This window comes from Bubalus bubalis, chromosome 14 (assembly GCF_019923935.1).
Source record: "Bubalus bubalis isolate 160015118507 breed Murrah chromosome 14, NDDB_SH_1, whole genome shotgun sequence".
Lineage (NCBI taxonomy): Eukaryota > Metazoa > Chordata > Mammalia > Artiodactyla > Bovidae > Bubalus > Bubalus bubalis.
In genome coordinates, this window is record NC_059170.1 from 45,865,662 (window position 1) to 45,881,537 (window position 15,876).

General features: G+C 52.2%; 2 protein-coding genes across 5 annotated transcripts in view; one reads left to right on the plus strand and one right to left on the minus strand.

Moving 5' to 3' along the window:
* Nucleotides 1-10,878, minus strand: part of LOC123464866 (basic proline-rich protein-like) — a 22,629-nt gene extending 11,751 nt beyond the window's left edge. Inside the window, exons 1-3 of the mRNA XM_045162573.1 lie at nt 9,640-10,878; nt 9,378-9,542; nt 9,129-9,280 (exon numbers count right to left, since the gene is read on the minus strand). Coding sequence (XP_045018508.1) covers nt 9,129-9,280; nt 9,378-9,542; nt 9,640-10,878 — 1,556 coding nt within the window. The remainder of the gene's footprint in view (nt 1-9,128; nt 9,281-9,377; nt 9,543-9,639) is intronic.
* RRBP1 (ribosome binding protein 1) overlaps nt 9,690-15,876 on the plus strand; it is a 47,596-nt gene continuing 41,409 nt past the window's right edge. For all 4 annotated transcript variants that reach the window (XM_025264214.3, XM_025264216.3, XM_045162702.1 and 1 more), the window contains exon 1: nt 9,690-9,821. The gene's annotated coding sequence lies outside the window, so the exon portion shown is untranslated. The remainder of the gene's footprint in view (nt 9,822-15,876) is intronic.

Below are 15,876 nucleotides of genomic sequence, written 5' to 3' on the forward strand. Positions count from 1 at the left end.
CTAATTTGTCTGCTGCTCACATTCAGATTGGAGACTATGCTTGGGCTGATCTGAGACAGTCTGCTTGATCTATTAGCTGGTGGAAGGGCCTGCCAGGCCAGAGGCAGGGAGCCGAGCCCAGTCACCCTCATAGGCCCTTTCTGGATTTTCTTTTCTTTTTTGCTTCTGGTTTAAAGACGTTTTTCAAAACTCTTACTAATGATTAAAAAAGGAGAAGAAGCTGATTAACAGAGTTCAAGAAGAGCCACGTGATGATTAAGAGATTCAGGAAAAGACACAGGGGAAAAAAGGCTTAAGGAGCTGCAGTTTTTAGGCCTGGAGAAAAGAACCCAGAGGAGGGGATGGAATAATGATTACTAAGTGCCAGGAAGTCACTAATCAACCAATATGCACTCCATGAACACTGAACAGACACTGGAGTCGTGTCGGCATGCCTTAGCTGTGCCCTAAAGCCAAGAGGAATAAGACTTTAGACAAAAATACACAAAGAAGTAGAAGGGATTTAAGACAGATACGAGAAAGAACTTCCCAAAGCGAAAAGCAGATCCTTGGCAGAACCAGAGGTCACAGTGGATTCAGCAGGACCAATACATGACTCGGGCCTTTTATAAGTTATACTAACAGTAAAGATTCCTGTACACAGAATCTGCCAGCAAACTAGCGCTCAGTTGTGTTGGGGCAGCCTCTCCAGGGGGCCAGTGAGAGGGAAAAATGTATTCAGAAGTTTGGTGGAGGAAGTAGTTCTATGAGCTGTTCAAAGGAAGAGAGAAACCAGAGTTGATCCAGCTCTGCTCCCACCATGAAGCAAGGTCTGGAGAATGCAGTGATGGCTCCAGAATGAAGGAGCAAAGACAGCCTTTGAAAGGGGGCAGGAGGGGAGGGCGTGAGACTGTGCAGAGGCACGGCGTGGGCACAGGCGGTGAGGGGCAGGGCCTGCTGAATGTCTGGGGCATGGGGCTTTGGGGAATCCACACTAGTCAGGCAGAGAAAGGAAAACCTGACATCATGGGACCCATCTGAGCCTCCTGAAGGCGAAGCAGGTGTGAGATGGAGACAGTGGTTTCGGAAGGTTGCGTTTGCTCAAAGTGAGGGGATGGATTGGAAAGAGAGTGAGCAAGAGAGAACACAGTTGGACCTTTCATGGCTCTGTACACACTTCATGCTGTTTACTTTGGAGCATCTACCTCAAGCTGGACGTTAGTCTAATGAATTATTGATTGCCTGCCCCACGCCTACCACAAGTTCACTGAGCATAGGATCCTGCTTTTCTTGTTCTCCATTGAGTTCTCAGCCCTGAGCAGCAGGGCTCCGTAAATTTTATCAAAGGAACAAAATCAGGTGGTGCGGACAAAGTTCTGACATCCTGAGCTCTTCTCACTGGTAATCTTAGAAGAAAAGAATCAAGGTGTCTAACGAGCTAGGCTAGTTAAGGAGGCTTTCTGCTCAGGGAAAGCCTTTCGACTTGATGGGCCTCAGACTGTGAATCTGCATGTCCAGTGTGAGGCATCTAGTCAAGCCAGGTGACCTCACAGCCACGAGGTATTGCTTATGATTGGTGCATCCCACCTGAGACAGAGGGGTGTGATTCCAGGATTCCTAGGACAACGGACCTGAGCAGCTCAATAGAGCAATGTTTGCTGTTCACCAAATGCTTGTTGTTACTTGAGGAGCAAGCTTAACGGGCAATGCATGGAATCCCAGAAGAATAGTTGACAGGAGGAAGGTTTCATTAATTCCTGTAGGGTCTGTTATACCTGCTCATTATCCCCCTGGCTTTTCCACAGCAATAAATCTGTCCTTTATAAGTGCGATGTCTTGAGTAAGCTACTTAACACATCTCTGAACACTAGCTGCCTTACTGTAAGCAGATAGTAATAGTAATGCTTCCTTCTCGTGGTTCTAGTAAAGATTGCTTGTAAAGCACTTTGGAAATAGGAAAGTACCAGGCAAACATCATTCATCTATTTCCCCTCCATATTTTCTTTGGGGATTAAGCCAGCATCGGGACAGTCCTCGTTTTCACAAAAGCTTCTATCTCTAAGCTCACTTCCAACATCAGCCACACAACAAACCAAACATTTTTGACTCAAGTTATCTTTTACTACCACTAGCCAGCATAAAAATTAGTAATTTGGGATCTCTCTTGCCATATATTTTCTTTGTGTAAGTTTTCTTTTGCCAGTTACTATAATTTATCTGTGGGCTTCCCTGGCAGCTCAGTGGTAGAGAGTCCACATGCAATGCAGGAGATGTAAGAGATGCAGATTTGATCCCTGGGTCAGAAAGATCCCCTGGAGGAAGAAATGGCAATCCACTCCTGTATTCTTGCCTGGAGAATCCCATGGATAGAGGAGCCTGGCGGGCTATAATCCATAGGGTCACAAAGAGTCAGACATGACTGAAGCGACTGAGTATGCTCACATAATCTATCTATTGAGGTTTTTTTGGTAAGTGTATAACAACATTATTCTGATTTTGAGTAATGCTGCTGCAGAATTTAAATCGTCTTGGATGTCGTAGATCCCCTGCTTGAGATTTTGCAAAACTATAAGATAAATGTGCTGACTGTGGAGTGATACTGTTTCAAAACCTTTAAATCCTAAATTTGTGTTTAAAGGAGCTACATTCATTCATTCATTTGTTCATTCAAGAAATATTTATCAGTTTTGGATCAACTCAGTTGGTATGCTGTTCACATCTCCTCTGCCATTCCTTTGTATATTCACAGCCTCTGATTGCAAACACCAGCAACCTTTCTCAGGTTTTTCTCTAGGGGCATGGGCTGGAAATGCCAGGAGCAGTCTTCAACCAGTGATGGGTGAGAGCTGGTGAATAAGTATTCTGGCTTCCTCAGTTCTCAGATTGGGTACCTCTGAGGCATAAAACTTCCTGTCTCCCAGGGCTCTTCAGCAGGATTAAGCTTCAGATGCCAGTGGTGGGAATTTGCTGGTGACACATTGTTTACTGGCTGTCTTCCTCCACCAGCTCACTCCTCCAACACTTCTAGTGATTCCTGGGATCACCCTCCACATAAAATGCTTTCACGCGCATCTTCTTCTTAAGGTCTTCTTCAGAGGAGAGCCAATCTAAGGTGTTTTTTTGTTTTTTGTTTTTTTTTAATACTAGAATCAAGGCATTGGGTTAGGGGTTCAGGGAACACAAGGATCCATCAGAACAAGCTATTGCCTCCAACAAGTCCACTGCTCAAAGAGGGTGTGAGATGTGTGTTGAAATGTCATCATAAGCACATGCCTTATTTCGTTTCCTGACATTTTCAAATCTTGTTGAGTCTGTCTTACACACATACACACACACACACACACACACACACACACCCTCCCTCCATTCCAGTCCAGGTGACTCGTTTCTTTTTCAGATTTTTTTTTTTTTTTTTGATGTGGACCATTTTTAAAGTCTTTACTGAATTTGCTACAATTTTGCTTCTGTTGTTTCTGTTCTGTTTCTTTTGTGGGGTGGGGCAGGATGCCTGTGGGAATCTTAACTCCCCCACCAGGGATCAAACCAGCACCCCCTGCATTGGCAGGGGAGCGCTTAACCACTGGATCTCCAGGGAAGTCCCCAGCTTACTGTTATATGCAGTGGTGTGAAGGAGTCAGCTGCCTGGTAAGAGTTGTTTGTTGTATTTTCAGAAATTTTTTAAGCAGTTCATTAAATACAGTCATTATTAAACATTTTTATCATGTAAACTTACAATGACATAGATTATATTAAAAACAAAAGTAATAGATACTCATCCTCATCACATCCTAATTATCTGACTGCATTTTACATTATATCTGCCTTTAAGATTATTTATGAGATTATCTGATTTATAATAGTACTTTACCTCGAATTTCTTTCCACTTTTGTGTTGTTACTCAGTAGCTTCAGATCAAATCCTATGGGAGTATTCACACCCCAGAAACTGCCAAATGCTACAAATTAGGAATGCTTCCCTACCCCCCACCTCCCATAGCCAACTGTTAAATATTAACCAGCACATCAACCGTATCTTGCCTGGAATCTTACAAAAGCCTTCAAACTGGTCCTTGAATCCTGTATCACACATCCTAACGATTCTGCCCTCCAGGGCTGAAGTAGATCTTTTTTTTTAGAGTGTTTTTTTTTTTTTTAACGTGGACCTTTTAAAAAGTCTTTATTGAATTTGTTATGGTATTGCTGCTTCTGTTTTATATTTTGGCTTTTGGTCAAGAGGCATGTGGGATCCTAGCTCCCCAACCAGGGATTGAACCAGCACCCCCTGCACTGGAAGTGCAAAGTCTTAACCTCCAGGACTTCGAGGAAAGTCCCTTTTAAAATGCAGATCAGATGACCTTACTCTTCTGCTCCAGGTTCCTACTCCCCCTGGCTGGATGGATCCTGAGGCCCCTTATCCTATCTAGCACCTTTCTGCCTCCTGGCCTTTGCCTTCCTCTCCCTTCCTCCTTGAGCTTCAGTCACACAGCCTTAAATATATGTATGTATGTATTTATCCGGCTGCACTGGGTCTTAGTTGCAGCACGTGGGATCTAGTTCCCTGACCAGGGACTGAACCCAGGACCCCTGCACTGGGAGCACAGAATCTCAGCCACTGGACCACCAGGGAAGTCCCCACACAGCCTTCTTTTTGTCCCCTGAAACAGCTGCCAAGCTCCTGTTTCAGGGCACAAAACTGACTTTTTTCACACATTCTTCCTTCTTTTCATAAAATCAGCTTCTTCTCAACTCAGCCATCACCTCCCCAGAAGCATTTTCTCTGACCACCCTTTTGCATCCTCGGCACCCCCACTCCCAAAGGCCCACCCCTCTACTACATGAGCCCCCTCTCCTTCCTTGCAGCCTTTGGCACCATCTCTGTTCACCTTGCTTATTTATCAGTTGTCTTTTTCTTTTCCCACTAGAATGCGGACTCCATGAAAAGAACCCTTTGCCGTATTCAAGGCTGTCTCCCCAGCACCTGGAATAGGACTGACATGTAATAGGTACCGAGTTGAATTCATCTGTTGGATGAATGGATCATGTTTCATCCCCACTTTCGTTTCTCAACCCCCACAGTTTGGTGGCCACCTTTTCACCTGCCCCTTCCTCTAAAGCTGTTTTGTGAAGGTCCCTCATGATTCCTGAGTTGCCATGTTTGATACACACTTCGGTCTTCATCTTGCTGAATCTCCAGGCTGCATTAACCATTCTTCACTTTTTAAAACTCTCTCTTCCGCAACCCCTCCTTCTCCTGATTCCCCCTTTCCTCATGTTTCTTGGACTCAGTGGCAGGTTACACCAGCGGCACCTTTTCTTCACCCTGTTCGTATTTATTCCTCCCTTGAACCTGGGTTTGTCCATGTGAGGTGCTTTGACCAACAGAATGAGGTAGAAAACAAAACAGGTCTAAGCCTTCCAGGGACCTTGTGTACTCCTGCTTATTTTCTTTTTCTCTTTCTCAGCATCACCATGAGGAGTGAACCCCCTCTCTAGCCTCTGATATCCCAGAAAAGGAGTGAGCCAAGTGGAGCAGCATCTGAGATGCTCCAGTCAAACCCAGACAAGAGGTGTACCGCTCCCCCCAGCCCACCCTACGCAGGAACCAGCCAAGATCAGCCAAGCCTCAGCTGACCCATAGACGTGTGAGCTCTAATAAGGAACCGGGGGACTTCCCTAGTGGTCCAGTAGTTAACAATCTGCCTGCCAATGCAGGCGATAAGGGTTCCATCCCTGGTCCAGAAAGATCCCACGTGCCATGGAGCAACAAAGCCCACGTGCCACAGCTATTGAGCCTATATTCTAGAGCCCAGAAACGGCAACTCCTGAAGCCCGAATGCCCTTAGAGACTGTGCTCTGCCACATTTTTTTTCTTTTTTACGTGACATTTTCCTTCTGTTTGTCATTTATCACCCTTTTATCGTTGTTGATAAAGTAAAAACCTCTTTTTACACTGTAAGGTATCTTCTTCTCTTTCTGCCTACTCTTAAAAAAATAATTCCTTGCAAGTTAGAAAGCAAAGCCCTGTGGTGAGTTAATGGGCCATACAAGGTTATTATTCTTGTATGTTAAGTTTTTCCTAATAAGAATGTTTGTTTTTAATATACAATTAAGATCCGAAAGGACATCTTTTTTTTTTTTTTTTCCTAGAGTTAGGGTGATGGCAGAACAATTTGCTTACAAACCAAATTCACCCTCTTCAGGAGCTCATAATTTGATGGCATAACTGTCACTATCACCAAGGTGCAGCACGTTCGAATCACCTCTAAATGGGTCCCTTGGGCCTGTGATGCTCCCTTTTGAGATGCATCTCTCTTGACCCTCTCCTTCACCCTCCAGCCTTTGGCAAAACACCACAGCTCGCGGGATCCCTTGTGCACTGTGCCAGGCTAGATCACAGGCCTCTGTCCTGTTTTCCCACCTTCTGGTCAGGCTGGCTTTCCGTTCTCTTTCAAGCTACCGCTGTCACCCTCTGCTCTCTTCTGTCTGAGTGCACCTTGACATCTCTCTGACTTGCTTGCATGTGACAGCCCCTCACTGGACTGTCATCCTAGGGGGTGGCAGGGACCTGATTCCTGAGCTCTGGCCTGTGCTGCCCCTGAGCAGATAGGCCCCGGAGGCTGTGCTGTGAGATCGGAACTGTCTCCTCCCACGTGACTTGATAGTTCTGGGTTTGCTGCAGGGCCCGGGGTTCTGAGCCTGGGGAAGCCCCTGGCTCCCTCATAAGCACCCCCATCCATCAGGTTCTGGCTCAGTTCCTGTTTTTCCGCAGACACGCCACTGGGCTGAGATATACTGAGGAGGCGGGACCAGGCTGAGGCTAGGTCCATGGGCACAGCAGTGGCCGTGAGGGAAGGTCAGGCTGGACCAGGGGTGCATTGGGGGTTGGGGGTGACCTCCTTATGGAGGTTGGACAAGGGGCAGGGACCGAAGAAAGGAGAAGGCAAAGGCCGGGCCACTCGTCCATGCTGAACCGTATGTTGCACTGGGGCCAAACCAGACATCAATCACAGGAGGGAGCAGACACAAAGCTCCTTTATTTGTAAACATCCTTCACTCGCAGGGACTTTGTAACCCTGTGATTCATTTAATAACATTTATGGAACATGCACTTACGGAGCCCCCAGTCTGTGCAGGCACTGTCTCAGCCTTGGGGTCACAGCTAGTAGAAGACGCTCGTCTGGACCCCAGATGCCCCAGGCACTCAGACTCTGCCAAGGGCTTCTTGCTGCAAACAGCTGCTTCTCTCTGCTGAAAGGCTGTCTCTGGCTTTAATTCTGGGTGAGTTAAAGTCCTTCCAGAAGAAGCCCTCCACCCACAAGGACTGGTGGGAGTCCCAACCTGTAGGTGGGACACCCCTGGGCAAGTTCCACATGGCATCCATGTGCCCAGCTGAGCCCTGCTTGCCTGCAGAGGTCACTTGCTTGACACTGCACTCTTCATCAGCCCTTCCCATCCTGCTGTCCCTACTAGTGTTTCCTGGGATCATCCCCCAGGTGAGTCCCTTGCATCCAAACTCTCCCAGTCAGGATCTGCTTCTGGGAAAATCTAAACAGTATGAATGAGTCTTAAGAAGGAGATCTCTGCCCACAGCAAGGCTTCCCAGGGTAATGGGGTCTTTACCGGGTCTGTGTATCACTCCTGGCTGTTTGCCAGCCTGGTAATGAATTCCAGGCACTCAACAAACACCAATGAATGAATGAATGAATGAACAGAACAATGGAAGAATGAACCTCCAAAACCCAGAGTGGGTAGTGATTGTCTTACAAGATACACCCATGTTCAGAGAGCTTAACTGGTTTACCCATGGTCAACTAGAACTAGCTGGTAACATACAACAGCAGGAAACTGGAATTTTTTACTTTTATGTGGAGCTGGAGTTCACCACTGGAAAAAAGACTGACTGTCCAAAGCTAATCCAGGTTAATTCCCCTTGATTAATCATTAATGTGCTAGGGAACTGCTGAGATTAAAAATAGGAATGAACGGTTTAACTTCAACCCAATAACTCTTTATTCTCTGATGGCTTATCTTTGCACATCTTTCTAACAACGTGTACAGTACCAGTGACAAAGGGGGAGGGAGTATGTGAAATTGTCCAAGAAACAGATACCGTGAAGAGGATGCAGTGGCCACGCGGGGTTTGGGGAGGCAGGGGAAGCGGTGTGAGGCAGAACAGCCTCCAGCAGACCCCTTGGCCTCTCAGAAACCTTAATTTCAAAGAAATTGGCTTTGGCTCAAGTTTAAAGAGCTAGCTTTTATGCGGCACTGATATCATGGTTAAACACCAGGCCTAAAATTATCTTAATTGAAAGATTAATTTGGTATGAAGAGAGAGTGTTGGCTTATAGGGGGCTGGGATGGGGGTCAGGGAGGAAGTCCCAAAAGGAAGCCGTTTGCTCAGTTTTCTGGGAAGTGGGCGAGTTTATTTGGCTCAGACCTCTCTCCTCCCCTCAGCGCAGCGTAAATGCCTTAAGTTCAGTTAAGTCGCTCAGTCGTGTCCGACTCTTTGGGACCCCATGGACTGCAGCACGCCAGGCTTCCCTGTTCAGCACCAAGTCCCGGAGTTTGCTCAAACTCAGGTCCATCGGGTCGGTGATGCCATCCAACCATCTCATCTTCTGTTGTCCCCTTCTCCTCCTGCCTTTAATCTTTCCCCGCATCAGGGTCTTTTCTAATGAGTCAGTTCTCTGCATCAGGTAGCCAAGGATTGGAGTTTCAGCTTCAGTATCAGTCCTTCCAACGAATATTCAGGACTGCTTTCCTTTAGGATGGACTGGTTGGATCTCCTTGCAGTCATATAGAGAACTGAAATTGCGGCCCTGCTGCCAGCTGAGGTCTGGACTGTGCCTCGATGTAACCACCCTGAAAATGGGTGCAAGTGAGGCCCGCCCTCCATTCCTCTGCGCGTCGTCTGGACTTTCCGCCCTTTCCGCCCTCGATCCAACATTTACTCGAGAAAATTCTTTCTGGGGCCGATTGCAATGAACATAGGGACGAGCCCTCTCGGGACTGACCGCCTGCAGGACTTGTCCTCTCATCCAGCGCCCGGAGGGGGCGCTGCTGCGGGGGTAAGTTAGCTGGTTTTTAGACGAAGCATTTCTCCCTACGGTTCCCGTGTTGCGCAACCATCTGCTCAGGGCGACACCCACCGCCACATCAGCCCGGAGCGGGCCAGGGGCGCGGGCGGAGCGCCGCCTGGATTCGAACCTCCGCCGCCCCGCCGGCCCAGAGCCTGGCCCGGGTCGGCGCCCGCGCGCGGAGCAGGCGCCCGGAGTGGGCGGGGCCGGCCGGGGCCCCCTCCCTTGCGTGTGGCCGAGCGTCCCGGCCCCGCCCCGCACCGGCCCAGCGCAGGGGCCGAGCGCCGTACCACGCGGCCCCGCCCCCGCCCCGCCCCCTACCCGGCCCCGCCCTCGCAGCTCCTCCCCTCTCCCATTGGCCGAGGTGGAGGCCCGCCTCCCAGCCCAATGGGCGCCGCCGCGGCTCGGCCGCCGGCGCTCTGACTGGCCAGCGGCCGGCGGAGTGGCGGGGTGCGAGCCAATGGAGAAAGGCGGCTCGATGAATGGCTGGCCCGGGTGGGGAAGGCAGGAGGCGGCGATCCCTGCGGAGGGGGCCGTTCGCCAGCTCCGAGGCAGAAAGTGCCACGACTCCACACGCGCGCACGCAGCCAGCGAGCGGCCGGAGCGGACGGCGGACGGGGCGGGCAGCGTCGGGATCGAGGCGCCTGCAGCTGCTTAGGGGGCGGCTTCTCGGCGGAGGCTTGGCCGGCTCCTCTCTCTCCCGCTTCCGCGGCGGCGGCGGCGGCTCCTGCCCTCTCGCTCTCCCTCCCGCGTCTCCGGCTGCAGGTAAGAAACTTGGCCGGGCCCTGCAGCGGCGGCGGCGGCGGCGCGTGGGATGGGCCGTCGGGGCGCCGGGGCCGGGCCGGGCCGGGCCGGGCCGCGCCGGGAGTGACACGTCTCCTTGGCGGCCCCTCCCCCGGCGGCGGTGCCGCCCGCCGTCGCCGCGGTCGCGGACCTGGGCGAGATGGGGGTGTCCCGGTGGGCCCCGGGGTTGGGGGGGTGGCGTGTGCCGGGCCCGAACCCCATGCCAGGGGGCGTCGGCCGAGAGCGCCCGCGGTGTGAACACCACGTCCTCGCCGTCGGCGGGCCCGGCCGCGGCCCCGCGGCGCGACGTGGCCGCCGCTCCCTCCCTCCCTCCGTCTCCGCCTGGCCGTCGGGCCGGCCCGCGAGCTCCGAAGTTGGGCGAAGAAAGTTGGCGGCGGGGCGGGGCGGCGCGCAGCTGGCAGAGGAAGGGGTTAAGCTTCGGGAAGCGGCCGGATGACGTTGCCGGGCTGGAGTCCGGGCCGGGCTGGGGTGGGGGGGTGGTGGCGGAAGGCGGCGGAGGCCGGCGGGGAGAGGGGGCGGGATTGAATGGGGGCCGGGGCTGAGCGCGCCCACTTCGGGCTGCGGCCCCGGCTCTGCTGAGCCGATCGGCGCCGACGGGGCGGGGCGGGCCCGGGGCCGCGGAGGTGGGGTGGCCCGCCGTGCGGGGACCTGGACCGTCCAGGGCCAGACGCCCGGCGGGCCGCGGTGGCAACTTCCCGGAGGGGTGGCAGGCGACTCCCTGCTCCCCCTGGCGGCGGGGCCGGGGAGCGCCGTTTTCCTGGCTGGCCGCGCGGACCCGGCGCGAGGGCGCCCGGCCGGGGACGATGAATGGGCCGGCAGTGCCAGGCCCGGAGGAAGCGGCATCCCTGGCGCGGCCGCCCGGCGCTGGCACACGGTCTGGCTCTTGCCCGGGGCACCCAGCCTCGCTCTGGGCTGGGGAGGGCGGGCTGGGGTCCGCGCTTTCCAGTGCAGCATCTGGGAAGCCTCGGGGAGCCCTCCCCAGATGGCAGATAAAAATCGGTAGCTTGGGTGGTATCATGGTCAAGGGGTTGACTTCCGCAAGCTCGCATTGTGGAGAGTCGGCCAGGCTGTTTAAACTCCGGGGTGCGGGTCCACGTCGGAAAGAGGGGCTGCTGAAGAGAGAAGCCGTGGAGACCCAGCACTCGTGGGAGTGGGCTACAGGTGTGAGAGGTTACTGTTGCATGAGTTTCTAGAGAGTTCAGAGGCCTGGAGGGAGGTGGGGTCTGGGTTTGCCTCCAGCCAGCCCGCTGCAGACGCAGCCTTGCCACGTCCCAGAATCTGGGTCCCACCCCCTGCCACGCCACAGACCCTTTGCTCAGGGTTCTCAACCTCTCTGAACTCGGATTTCCTTATCTGTGGCCTGGTGATAGAACCACCCACTCACAATGGGGTCAGGCAGGCTCCTGGTAGGTGCTGGGACATATGGGGACCTTGTGCAAACGAAAGCAGTTTGGCAATAACTCCTGGAGGTCAGAGGTCATCAGCCTAGGAAGCACCAAGGAAATGAAACTTTGCAGGCTCTTGGGAACCTCCCAGGTTTTGCCTTGTGTGCTGAAACTGTCCGGGCATTTTCTGGAGTTGGGGACAGCCAGAGAGCTTATTGGAGCTTTTTGACTGTTGAATGTCCCCAGAGACTCAGGTCTTTGGTCCAGCCTTTCCAGAAGGGCAGCTGTGTGCTTTACTCACGACCCACGTGGCTGGGGAGCACCTCACGTCCCCTGATGCTGTCCACTGTGCTGGGTCGTCTTGACTTCCATTTAACCTGACACCGGGAAGTTCTGGTGACCCTGCAGTGAGCTGCTCTCTGGTGACGTCTCCACTCCTTTGTGAGCTCTCCAGAGGTCAGCCCCACCACAGACAGCCAGTTTGTGTTCCTTCCAGGAAGAAGTTTCCAATTCTGAGGTCCTAAACATGCCACATCCCTCTCTATTTAAGTGAAGGAGGAAAGCTGGAGGCAGATGGTGGAGCTATGCAGGGTTTCTGGGCCAGTTGAGTTTGGGTTGGAGGGAGGACCAGAGAGGGGGATGAGAAAGGTGTTTCTGGGACTAGAAACCGTGTCCTGTGTGTAGAGCCGGAAGTACCATGCTGTAACAGAACTCTTTCCTTTCAGAGTTAGGAGTCTGCCTTTGAACGTCTCTACAGAGAGTAAGGGATTAGATTGGTATTTTGGTGCATGAATATTTTTTGGTGATGGGAGAATTTTAAATAAATCCTGAATCACTGAGTCACATTTGAGCAATTATGTTCTTTGCTAAAGGGTCAATAGGCTATAGTGATGATACAGCACCAAATTCCATGTAAGTGGTTGAATGCAAACAATTTGATTGGAATACTGGTTTATTTAGTAGCTGGGAGGACACGGCAACCCAGTCCAGTATTCTTGCCTGGAAAATCCCATGGACCGAGGAGCCTGCTGGTCTGTACAGTCCATGGGGTCACAAAGAGTTGGAGACAACTGAGCAACTAACACTTTGAACATAACAGAGTAAATGTGGATGAAATGAGGCAGACCAGCAACCTGGTACATTTTTTCCAGCTGTCTCACTGGACAACTGAAGCTCAGCCCAACTTGATTTTTAAGGTTTACCGTTTAGAAACGGATTCACAACTTTGATCTCCATCTCGGGTGTCCATCCAGTGGGTGAGAATATGGAGGCCCAGCAGGTCAGGCAGTCATTAGGCTAGTTCCTGCTGCCCAGCTGCTGGGTGATGTGGGCACAGCCTTCTGAATGTTCACCAACAGGCCTTGTAATTCCACACTCCAAGGGAGCACCTCGATCTGAAAATGAAGAGTTTCAGTGGAAGGAAGGTGGGGAGTCAGTGTGAAGCATGGCAGTGAGTGTGAAGACCATGCTTTCATCTCACATCTTTCTCCACCATCTCCTGTGTGCCGGGCCTTCATATACTGCAGACGAGTGAATCTCATGCGTGTCTGCAAAAGCTCCTGTCTAGAACTGTTCAGTAGGGTAGCCACACAGAAGTATTTAAACTTTAATAAAATGGAAGTTCATTTCTTAGTCACAAAGCCACGTTTCAGTGCCCAGTGCCACGTGGTGGTCAGCGCAGATTTCAATCTGTTCCCCTGCCACAGGGAGTCCTGAACAGCTCTGGTCTGAAGGTGGCTGGTGTTCCCTGAACATTGCTGCTGCTGCTAAGTCACGTTAATCGTGTCCGACTCTGTGCGACCCCATAGACGGCAGCACACCAGGCTCCTCTGTCCTTGGGATTCTCCAGGCAAGAATACTGGAGTGGGTTGCCATTTCCTTCTCCAATGCATGAAAGTGAAAAGTTAAAGTGAAGTTACTCAGTTGTGTCTGACTCTTCGCGACCCCATGGACTGCAGCCTACCAGGCTCCTCCATCCATGGGATTTTCCAGGCAAGAGTATTGGAGTGGGTTGCCAGTGCCTTCTTCCCCTTGAACATTATGCCTCTGCTTTTCCTGATCGTTTAGAGACAGTGTTGCGTTGAACCCTGTGAAGTGCCCATTCTGTAGGTCAGGAACAGTTGGCTAATGGCAGTTCATGCGTGTCCACCTACTGAGATGTCACCTTAGAAAGTACTTTTGGACTGACTCGGGTGCACCTTACAAATTGCATGTTCAGGGCAAGAAGGAGGAAGCAGGGTCCTGCTCTGGAGAGGTTCCTGCCTAAAAGCAGCACCATCAAAATGGCCCAGTGTAACAGACATGGAAAATAGATATTGGGCAGAAAGCATATGGGAAAGTAAATATTTAATTCTAAGTCAGAGAACCTGGGCAAGAGGGCCATTTGACATTACCGAAAATTAACCTGGGGACTTCCTTGGAGGCTGTTTCCTTAGGCTCAAAAGTTCAGGTGAGTTTCCTGAGACCGGCAGGCCGACTCCCATGGCCAAAGGCCAGGCACACATGGCCTGTTTCCTTTAAGTGCCCTGTGTGATGTGTCTCTCCCACCCGCTCAGCAACTCAGAGCAACTGTAATTTATAAAGAAGGTTTTGCAATTTCTACGTTGGATTATTTTAGCAAGGCTGCAATAGCAGCCGGTCTCTGAACCCTGCCTAGTCCAGTGTCCTGGTGTTTGCCTGCTTGGCTGGCATCAGGTGTGCCCTGGCTATTGGCAGCGCTTTGTTATATTCCATGTAACTTCAAAAGGATCATTGGTTAGTATTTGGAGAGAATTTTTCTGAGCAAGCGGCCTCATGTCAGTACTGCACATAGAGCAGCATCAATCCAGTTAACAGAGATCCCAGAGTGAGTGGCAGCTGCCTTCGTGTTGGTCGGAGAGACCATGCTGGAAGTGATCAGCTAGCTATTGTGATTGTGAACATCATCGGCTGGCCTCAAAGTTGGAATAAAAGACCATCTTAGACTCAGGGCTTTAATGTTGTGCCCTGACCCTGGCTGAGGTGTGAGTGAACCGGGTGTGTTTCGGGCTGACTTGAGACTGGTTCCTGGCTGGGGCCACACCTGCATGGAGGGCACTTGGCCAGCACATGAGGTTTATCCAGCCCCGTGTTGCTAAACCACTGAGCCACCTTTTAAAATTGGAGAAGCTGTTGTTGTTAAAAATCTAGATTTTGGAGCTTTCTTGGGGACAATGGGGATTTCCAGGCCCACTGGATCTGTTTCTTGGTGGCAGCCGTGGACTGCAGTCGCCTCCCTGAGCAGGGCCTGTGCTCTCTTCCCAGCCCCCACCCCTCACTATACCTTGCTTGGGTCCCTGGGGACACTGTCTGCCCCCACCTCTGAGAGCTCAGAGAAGCCGGAGGGCATCTGCCTGTGACCTGAGTAGTCCACCAGAGTCTCCCCCGAGCTGCAGCTTGGGTTCTAATCCCCAGAGTAAGTGGTATGACCTTGGACATGACTTTGCCTTCCCGGGGCTTCAGTTTCCTTCTCATGTAAAATGGAACTAGGCCAGGTGGCTCCATCTTCGAGGCCACACACCTTGGTTTATCCTTCACTCTGTGCTTTCTCATATGTGTACCCTTCATGCTGGCAAACCTACCAGCTCCGTCCACTCACCCCGTCCCCCCAAGGCTGGCTGGGTGCGGAACCCTCATCCCCTGGTGTATTTCACTGGCTCTGGGTGGTCTTCCTGCTCTGTCCTCACCCTCGCCTTCTGGTCTGTTCCCATGGCAGGTCGTGCCACCCTGCATTAAGACCCTCCAAGGCCCTGCCTTCCCTCTGCCTCACTGCCGGCCCCACCCTCCGCTCTGGTCACACTGCTGCCCTCTGTTTCCTGGGCGCGCTCTGGCCGCAGGGCCTTTGCATGCACTGTGGTTCTCCCAGGGGAACTGGTTCCCGGACGGCCACGTGGCCACTCCACCTACTGTCCTCAGGTCGGCTCATGGGGCTGTCCCACTTCTCTGCATGATCACCACCTCATGTGTCACATGTGTGACTGACTTTGTCACTTCTGTCCCCGGAGCATAAGCTCTCCCAGTGCAGGGACGTGTCTGCTCAGTTTCCCCGGGCAGCCCTAGCGCCTAGAACAGCAACGTATGGTAGATGCCTGTCCTGCCGGGCCAATGGAGAGGTGATTTTCTAGTGCGCGAGTTCTGTGAGTGTATTATGATTCCATCTCAAGTAGCCTGGATTGCTTGAGCATCAAATATAAACATGAAACATAAAATTCCAAAGCCAAGTGACGGTGGGGTTCCCTCCAGCCTGGCTCCTGCTGGGAGCCGATAGTTACTCGTGGCCACGCTGCCGCACGTGGGCTGTCCTCTGGTCAGCAGAGCCCAGGGGTCTGGAGTGACCCTCGGCAGAGGGCTCAGGCATCTGCTCTCTCCCCAGCACCCTCCCCCGCAGGCCGTTAGATTGGTCTCGGTGCCACCTGTTCTCTGCTGTCTGTCACCCACGCGGGGCCTCGCTGGACCGGGCCCTTCCCAGGTGCTTCTGCTCGTTCCAGGAGGAGAATTCGCCATGAGCATCCTTACCTCCCGGCCTAGCTGAAGAGTTAGACTGGCTCGTGGGGCAGCCGAGCATATCGGTGATGCACCCTTACTAGAAGCCAAAACACTCTTTTTGGTTTGAA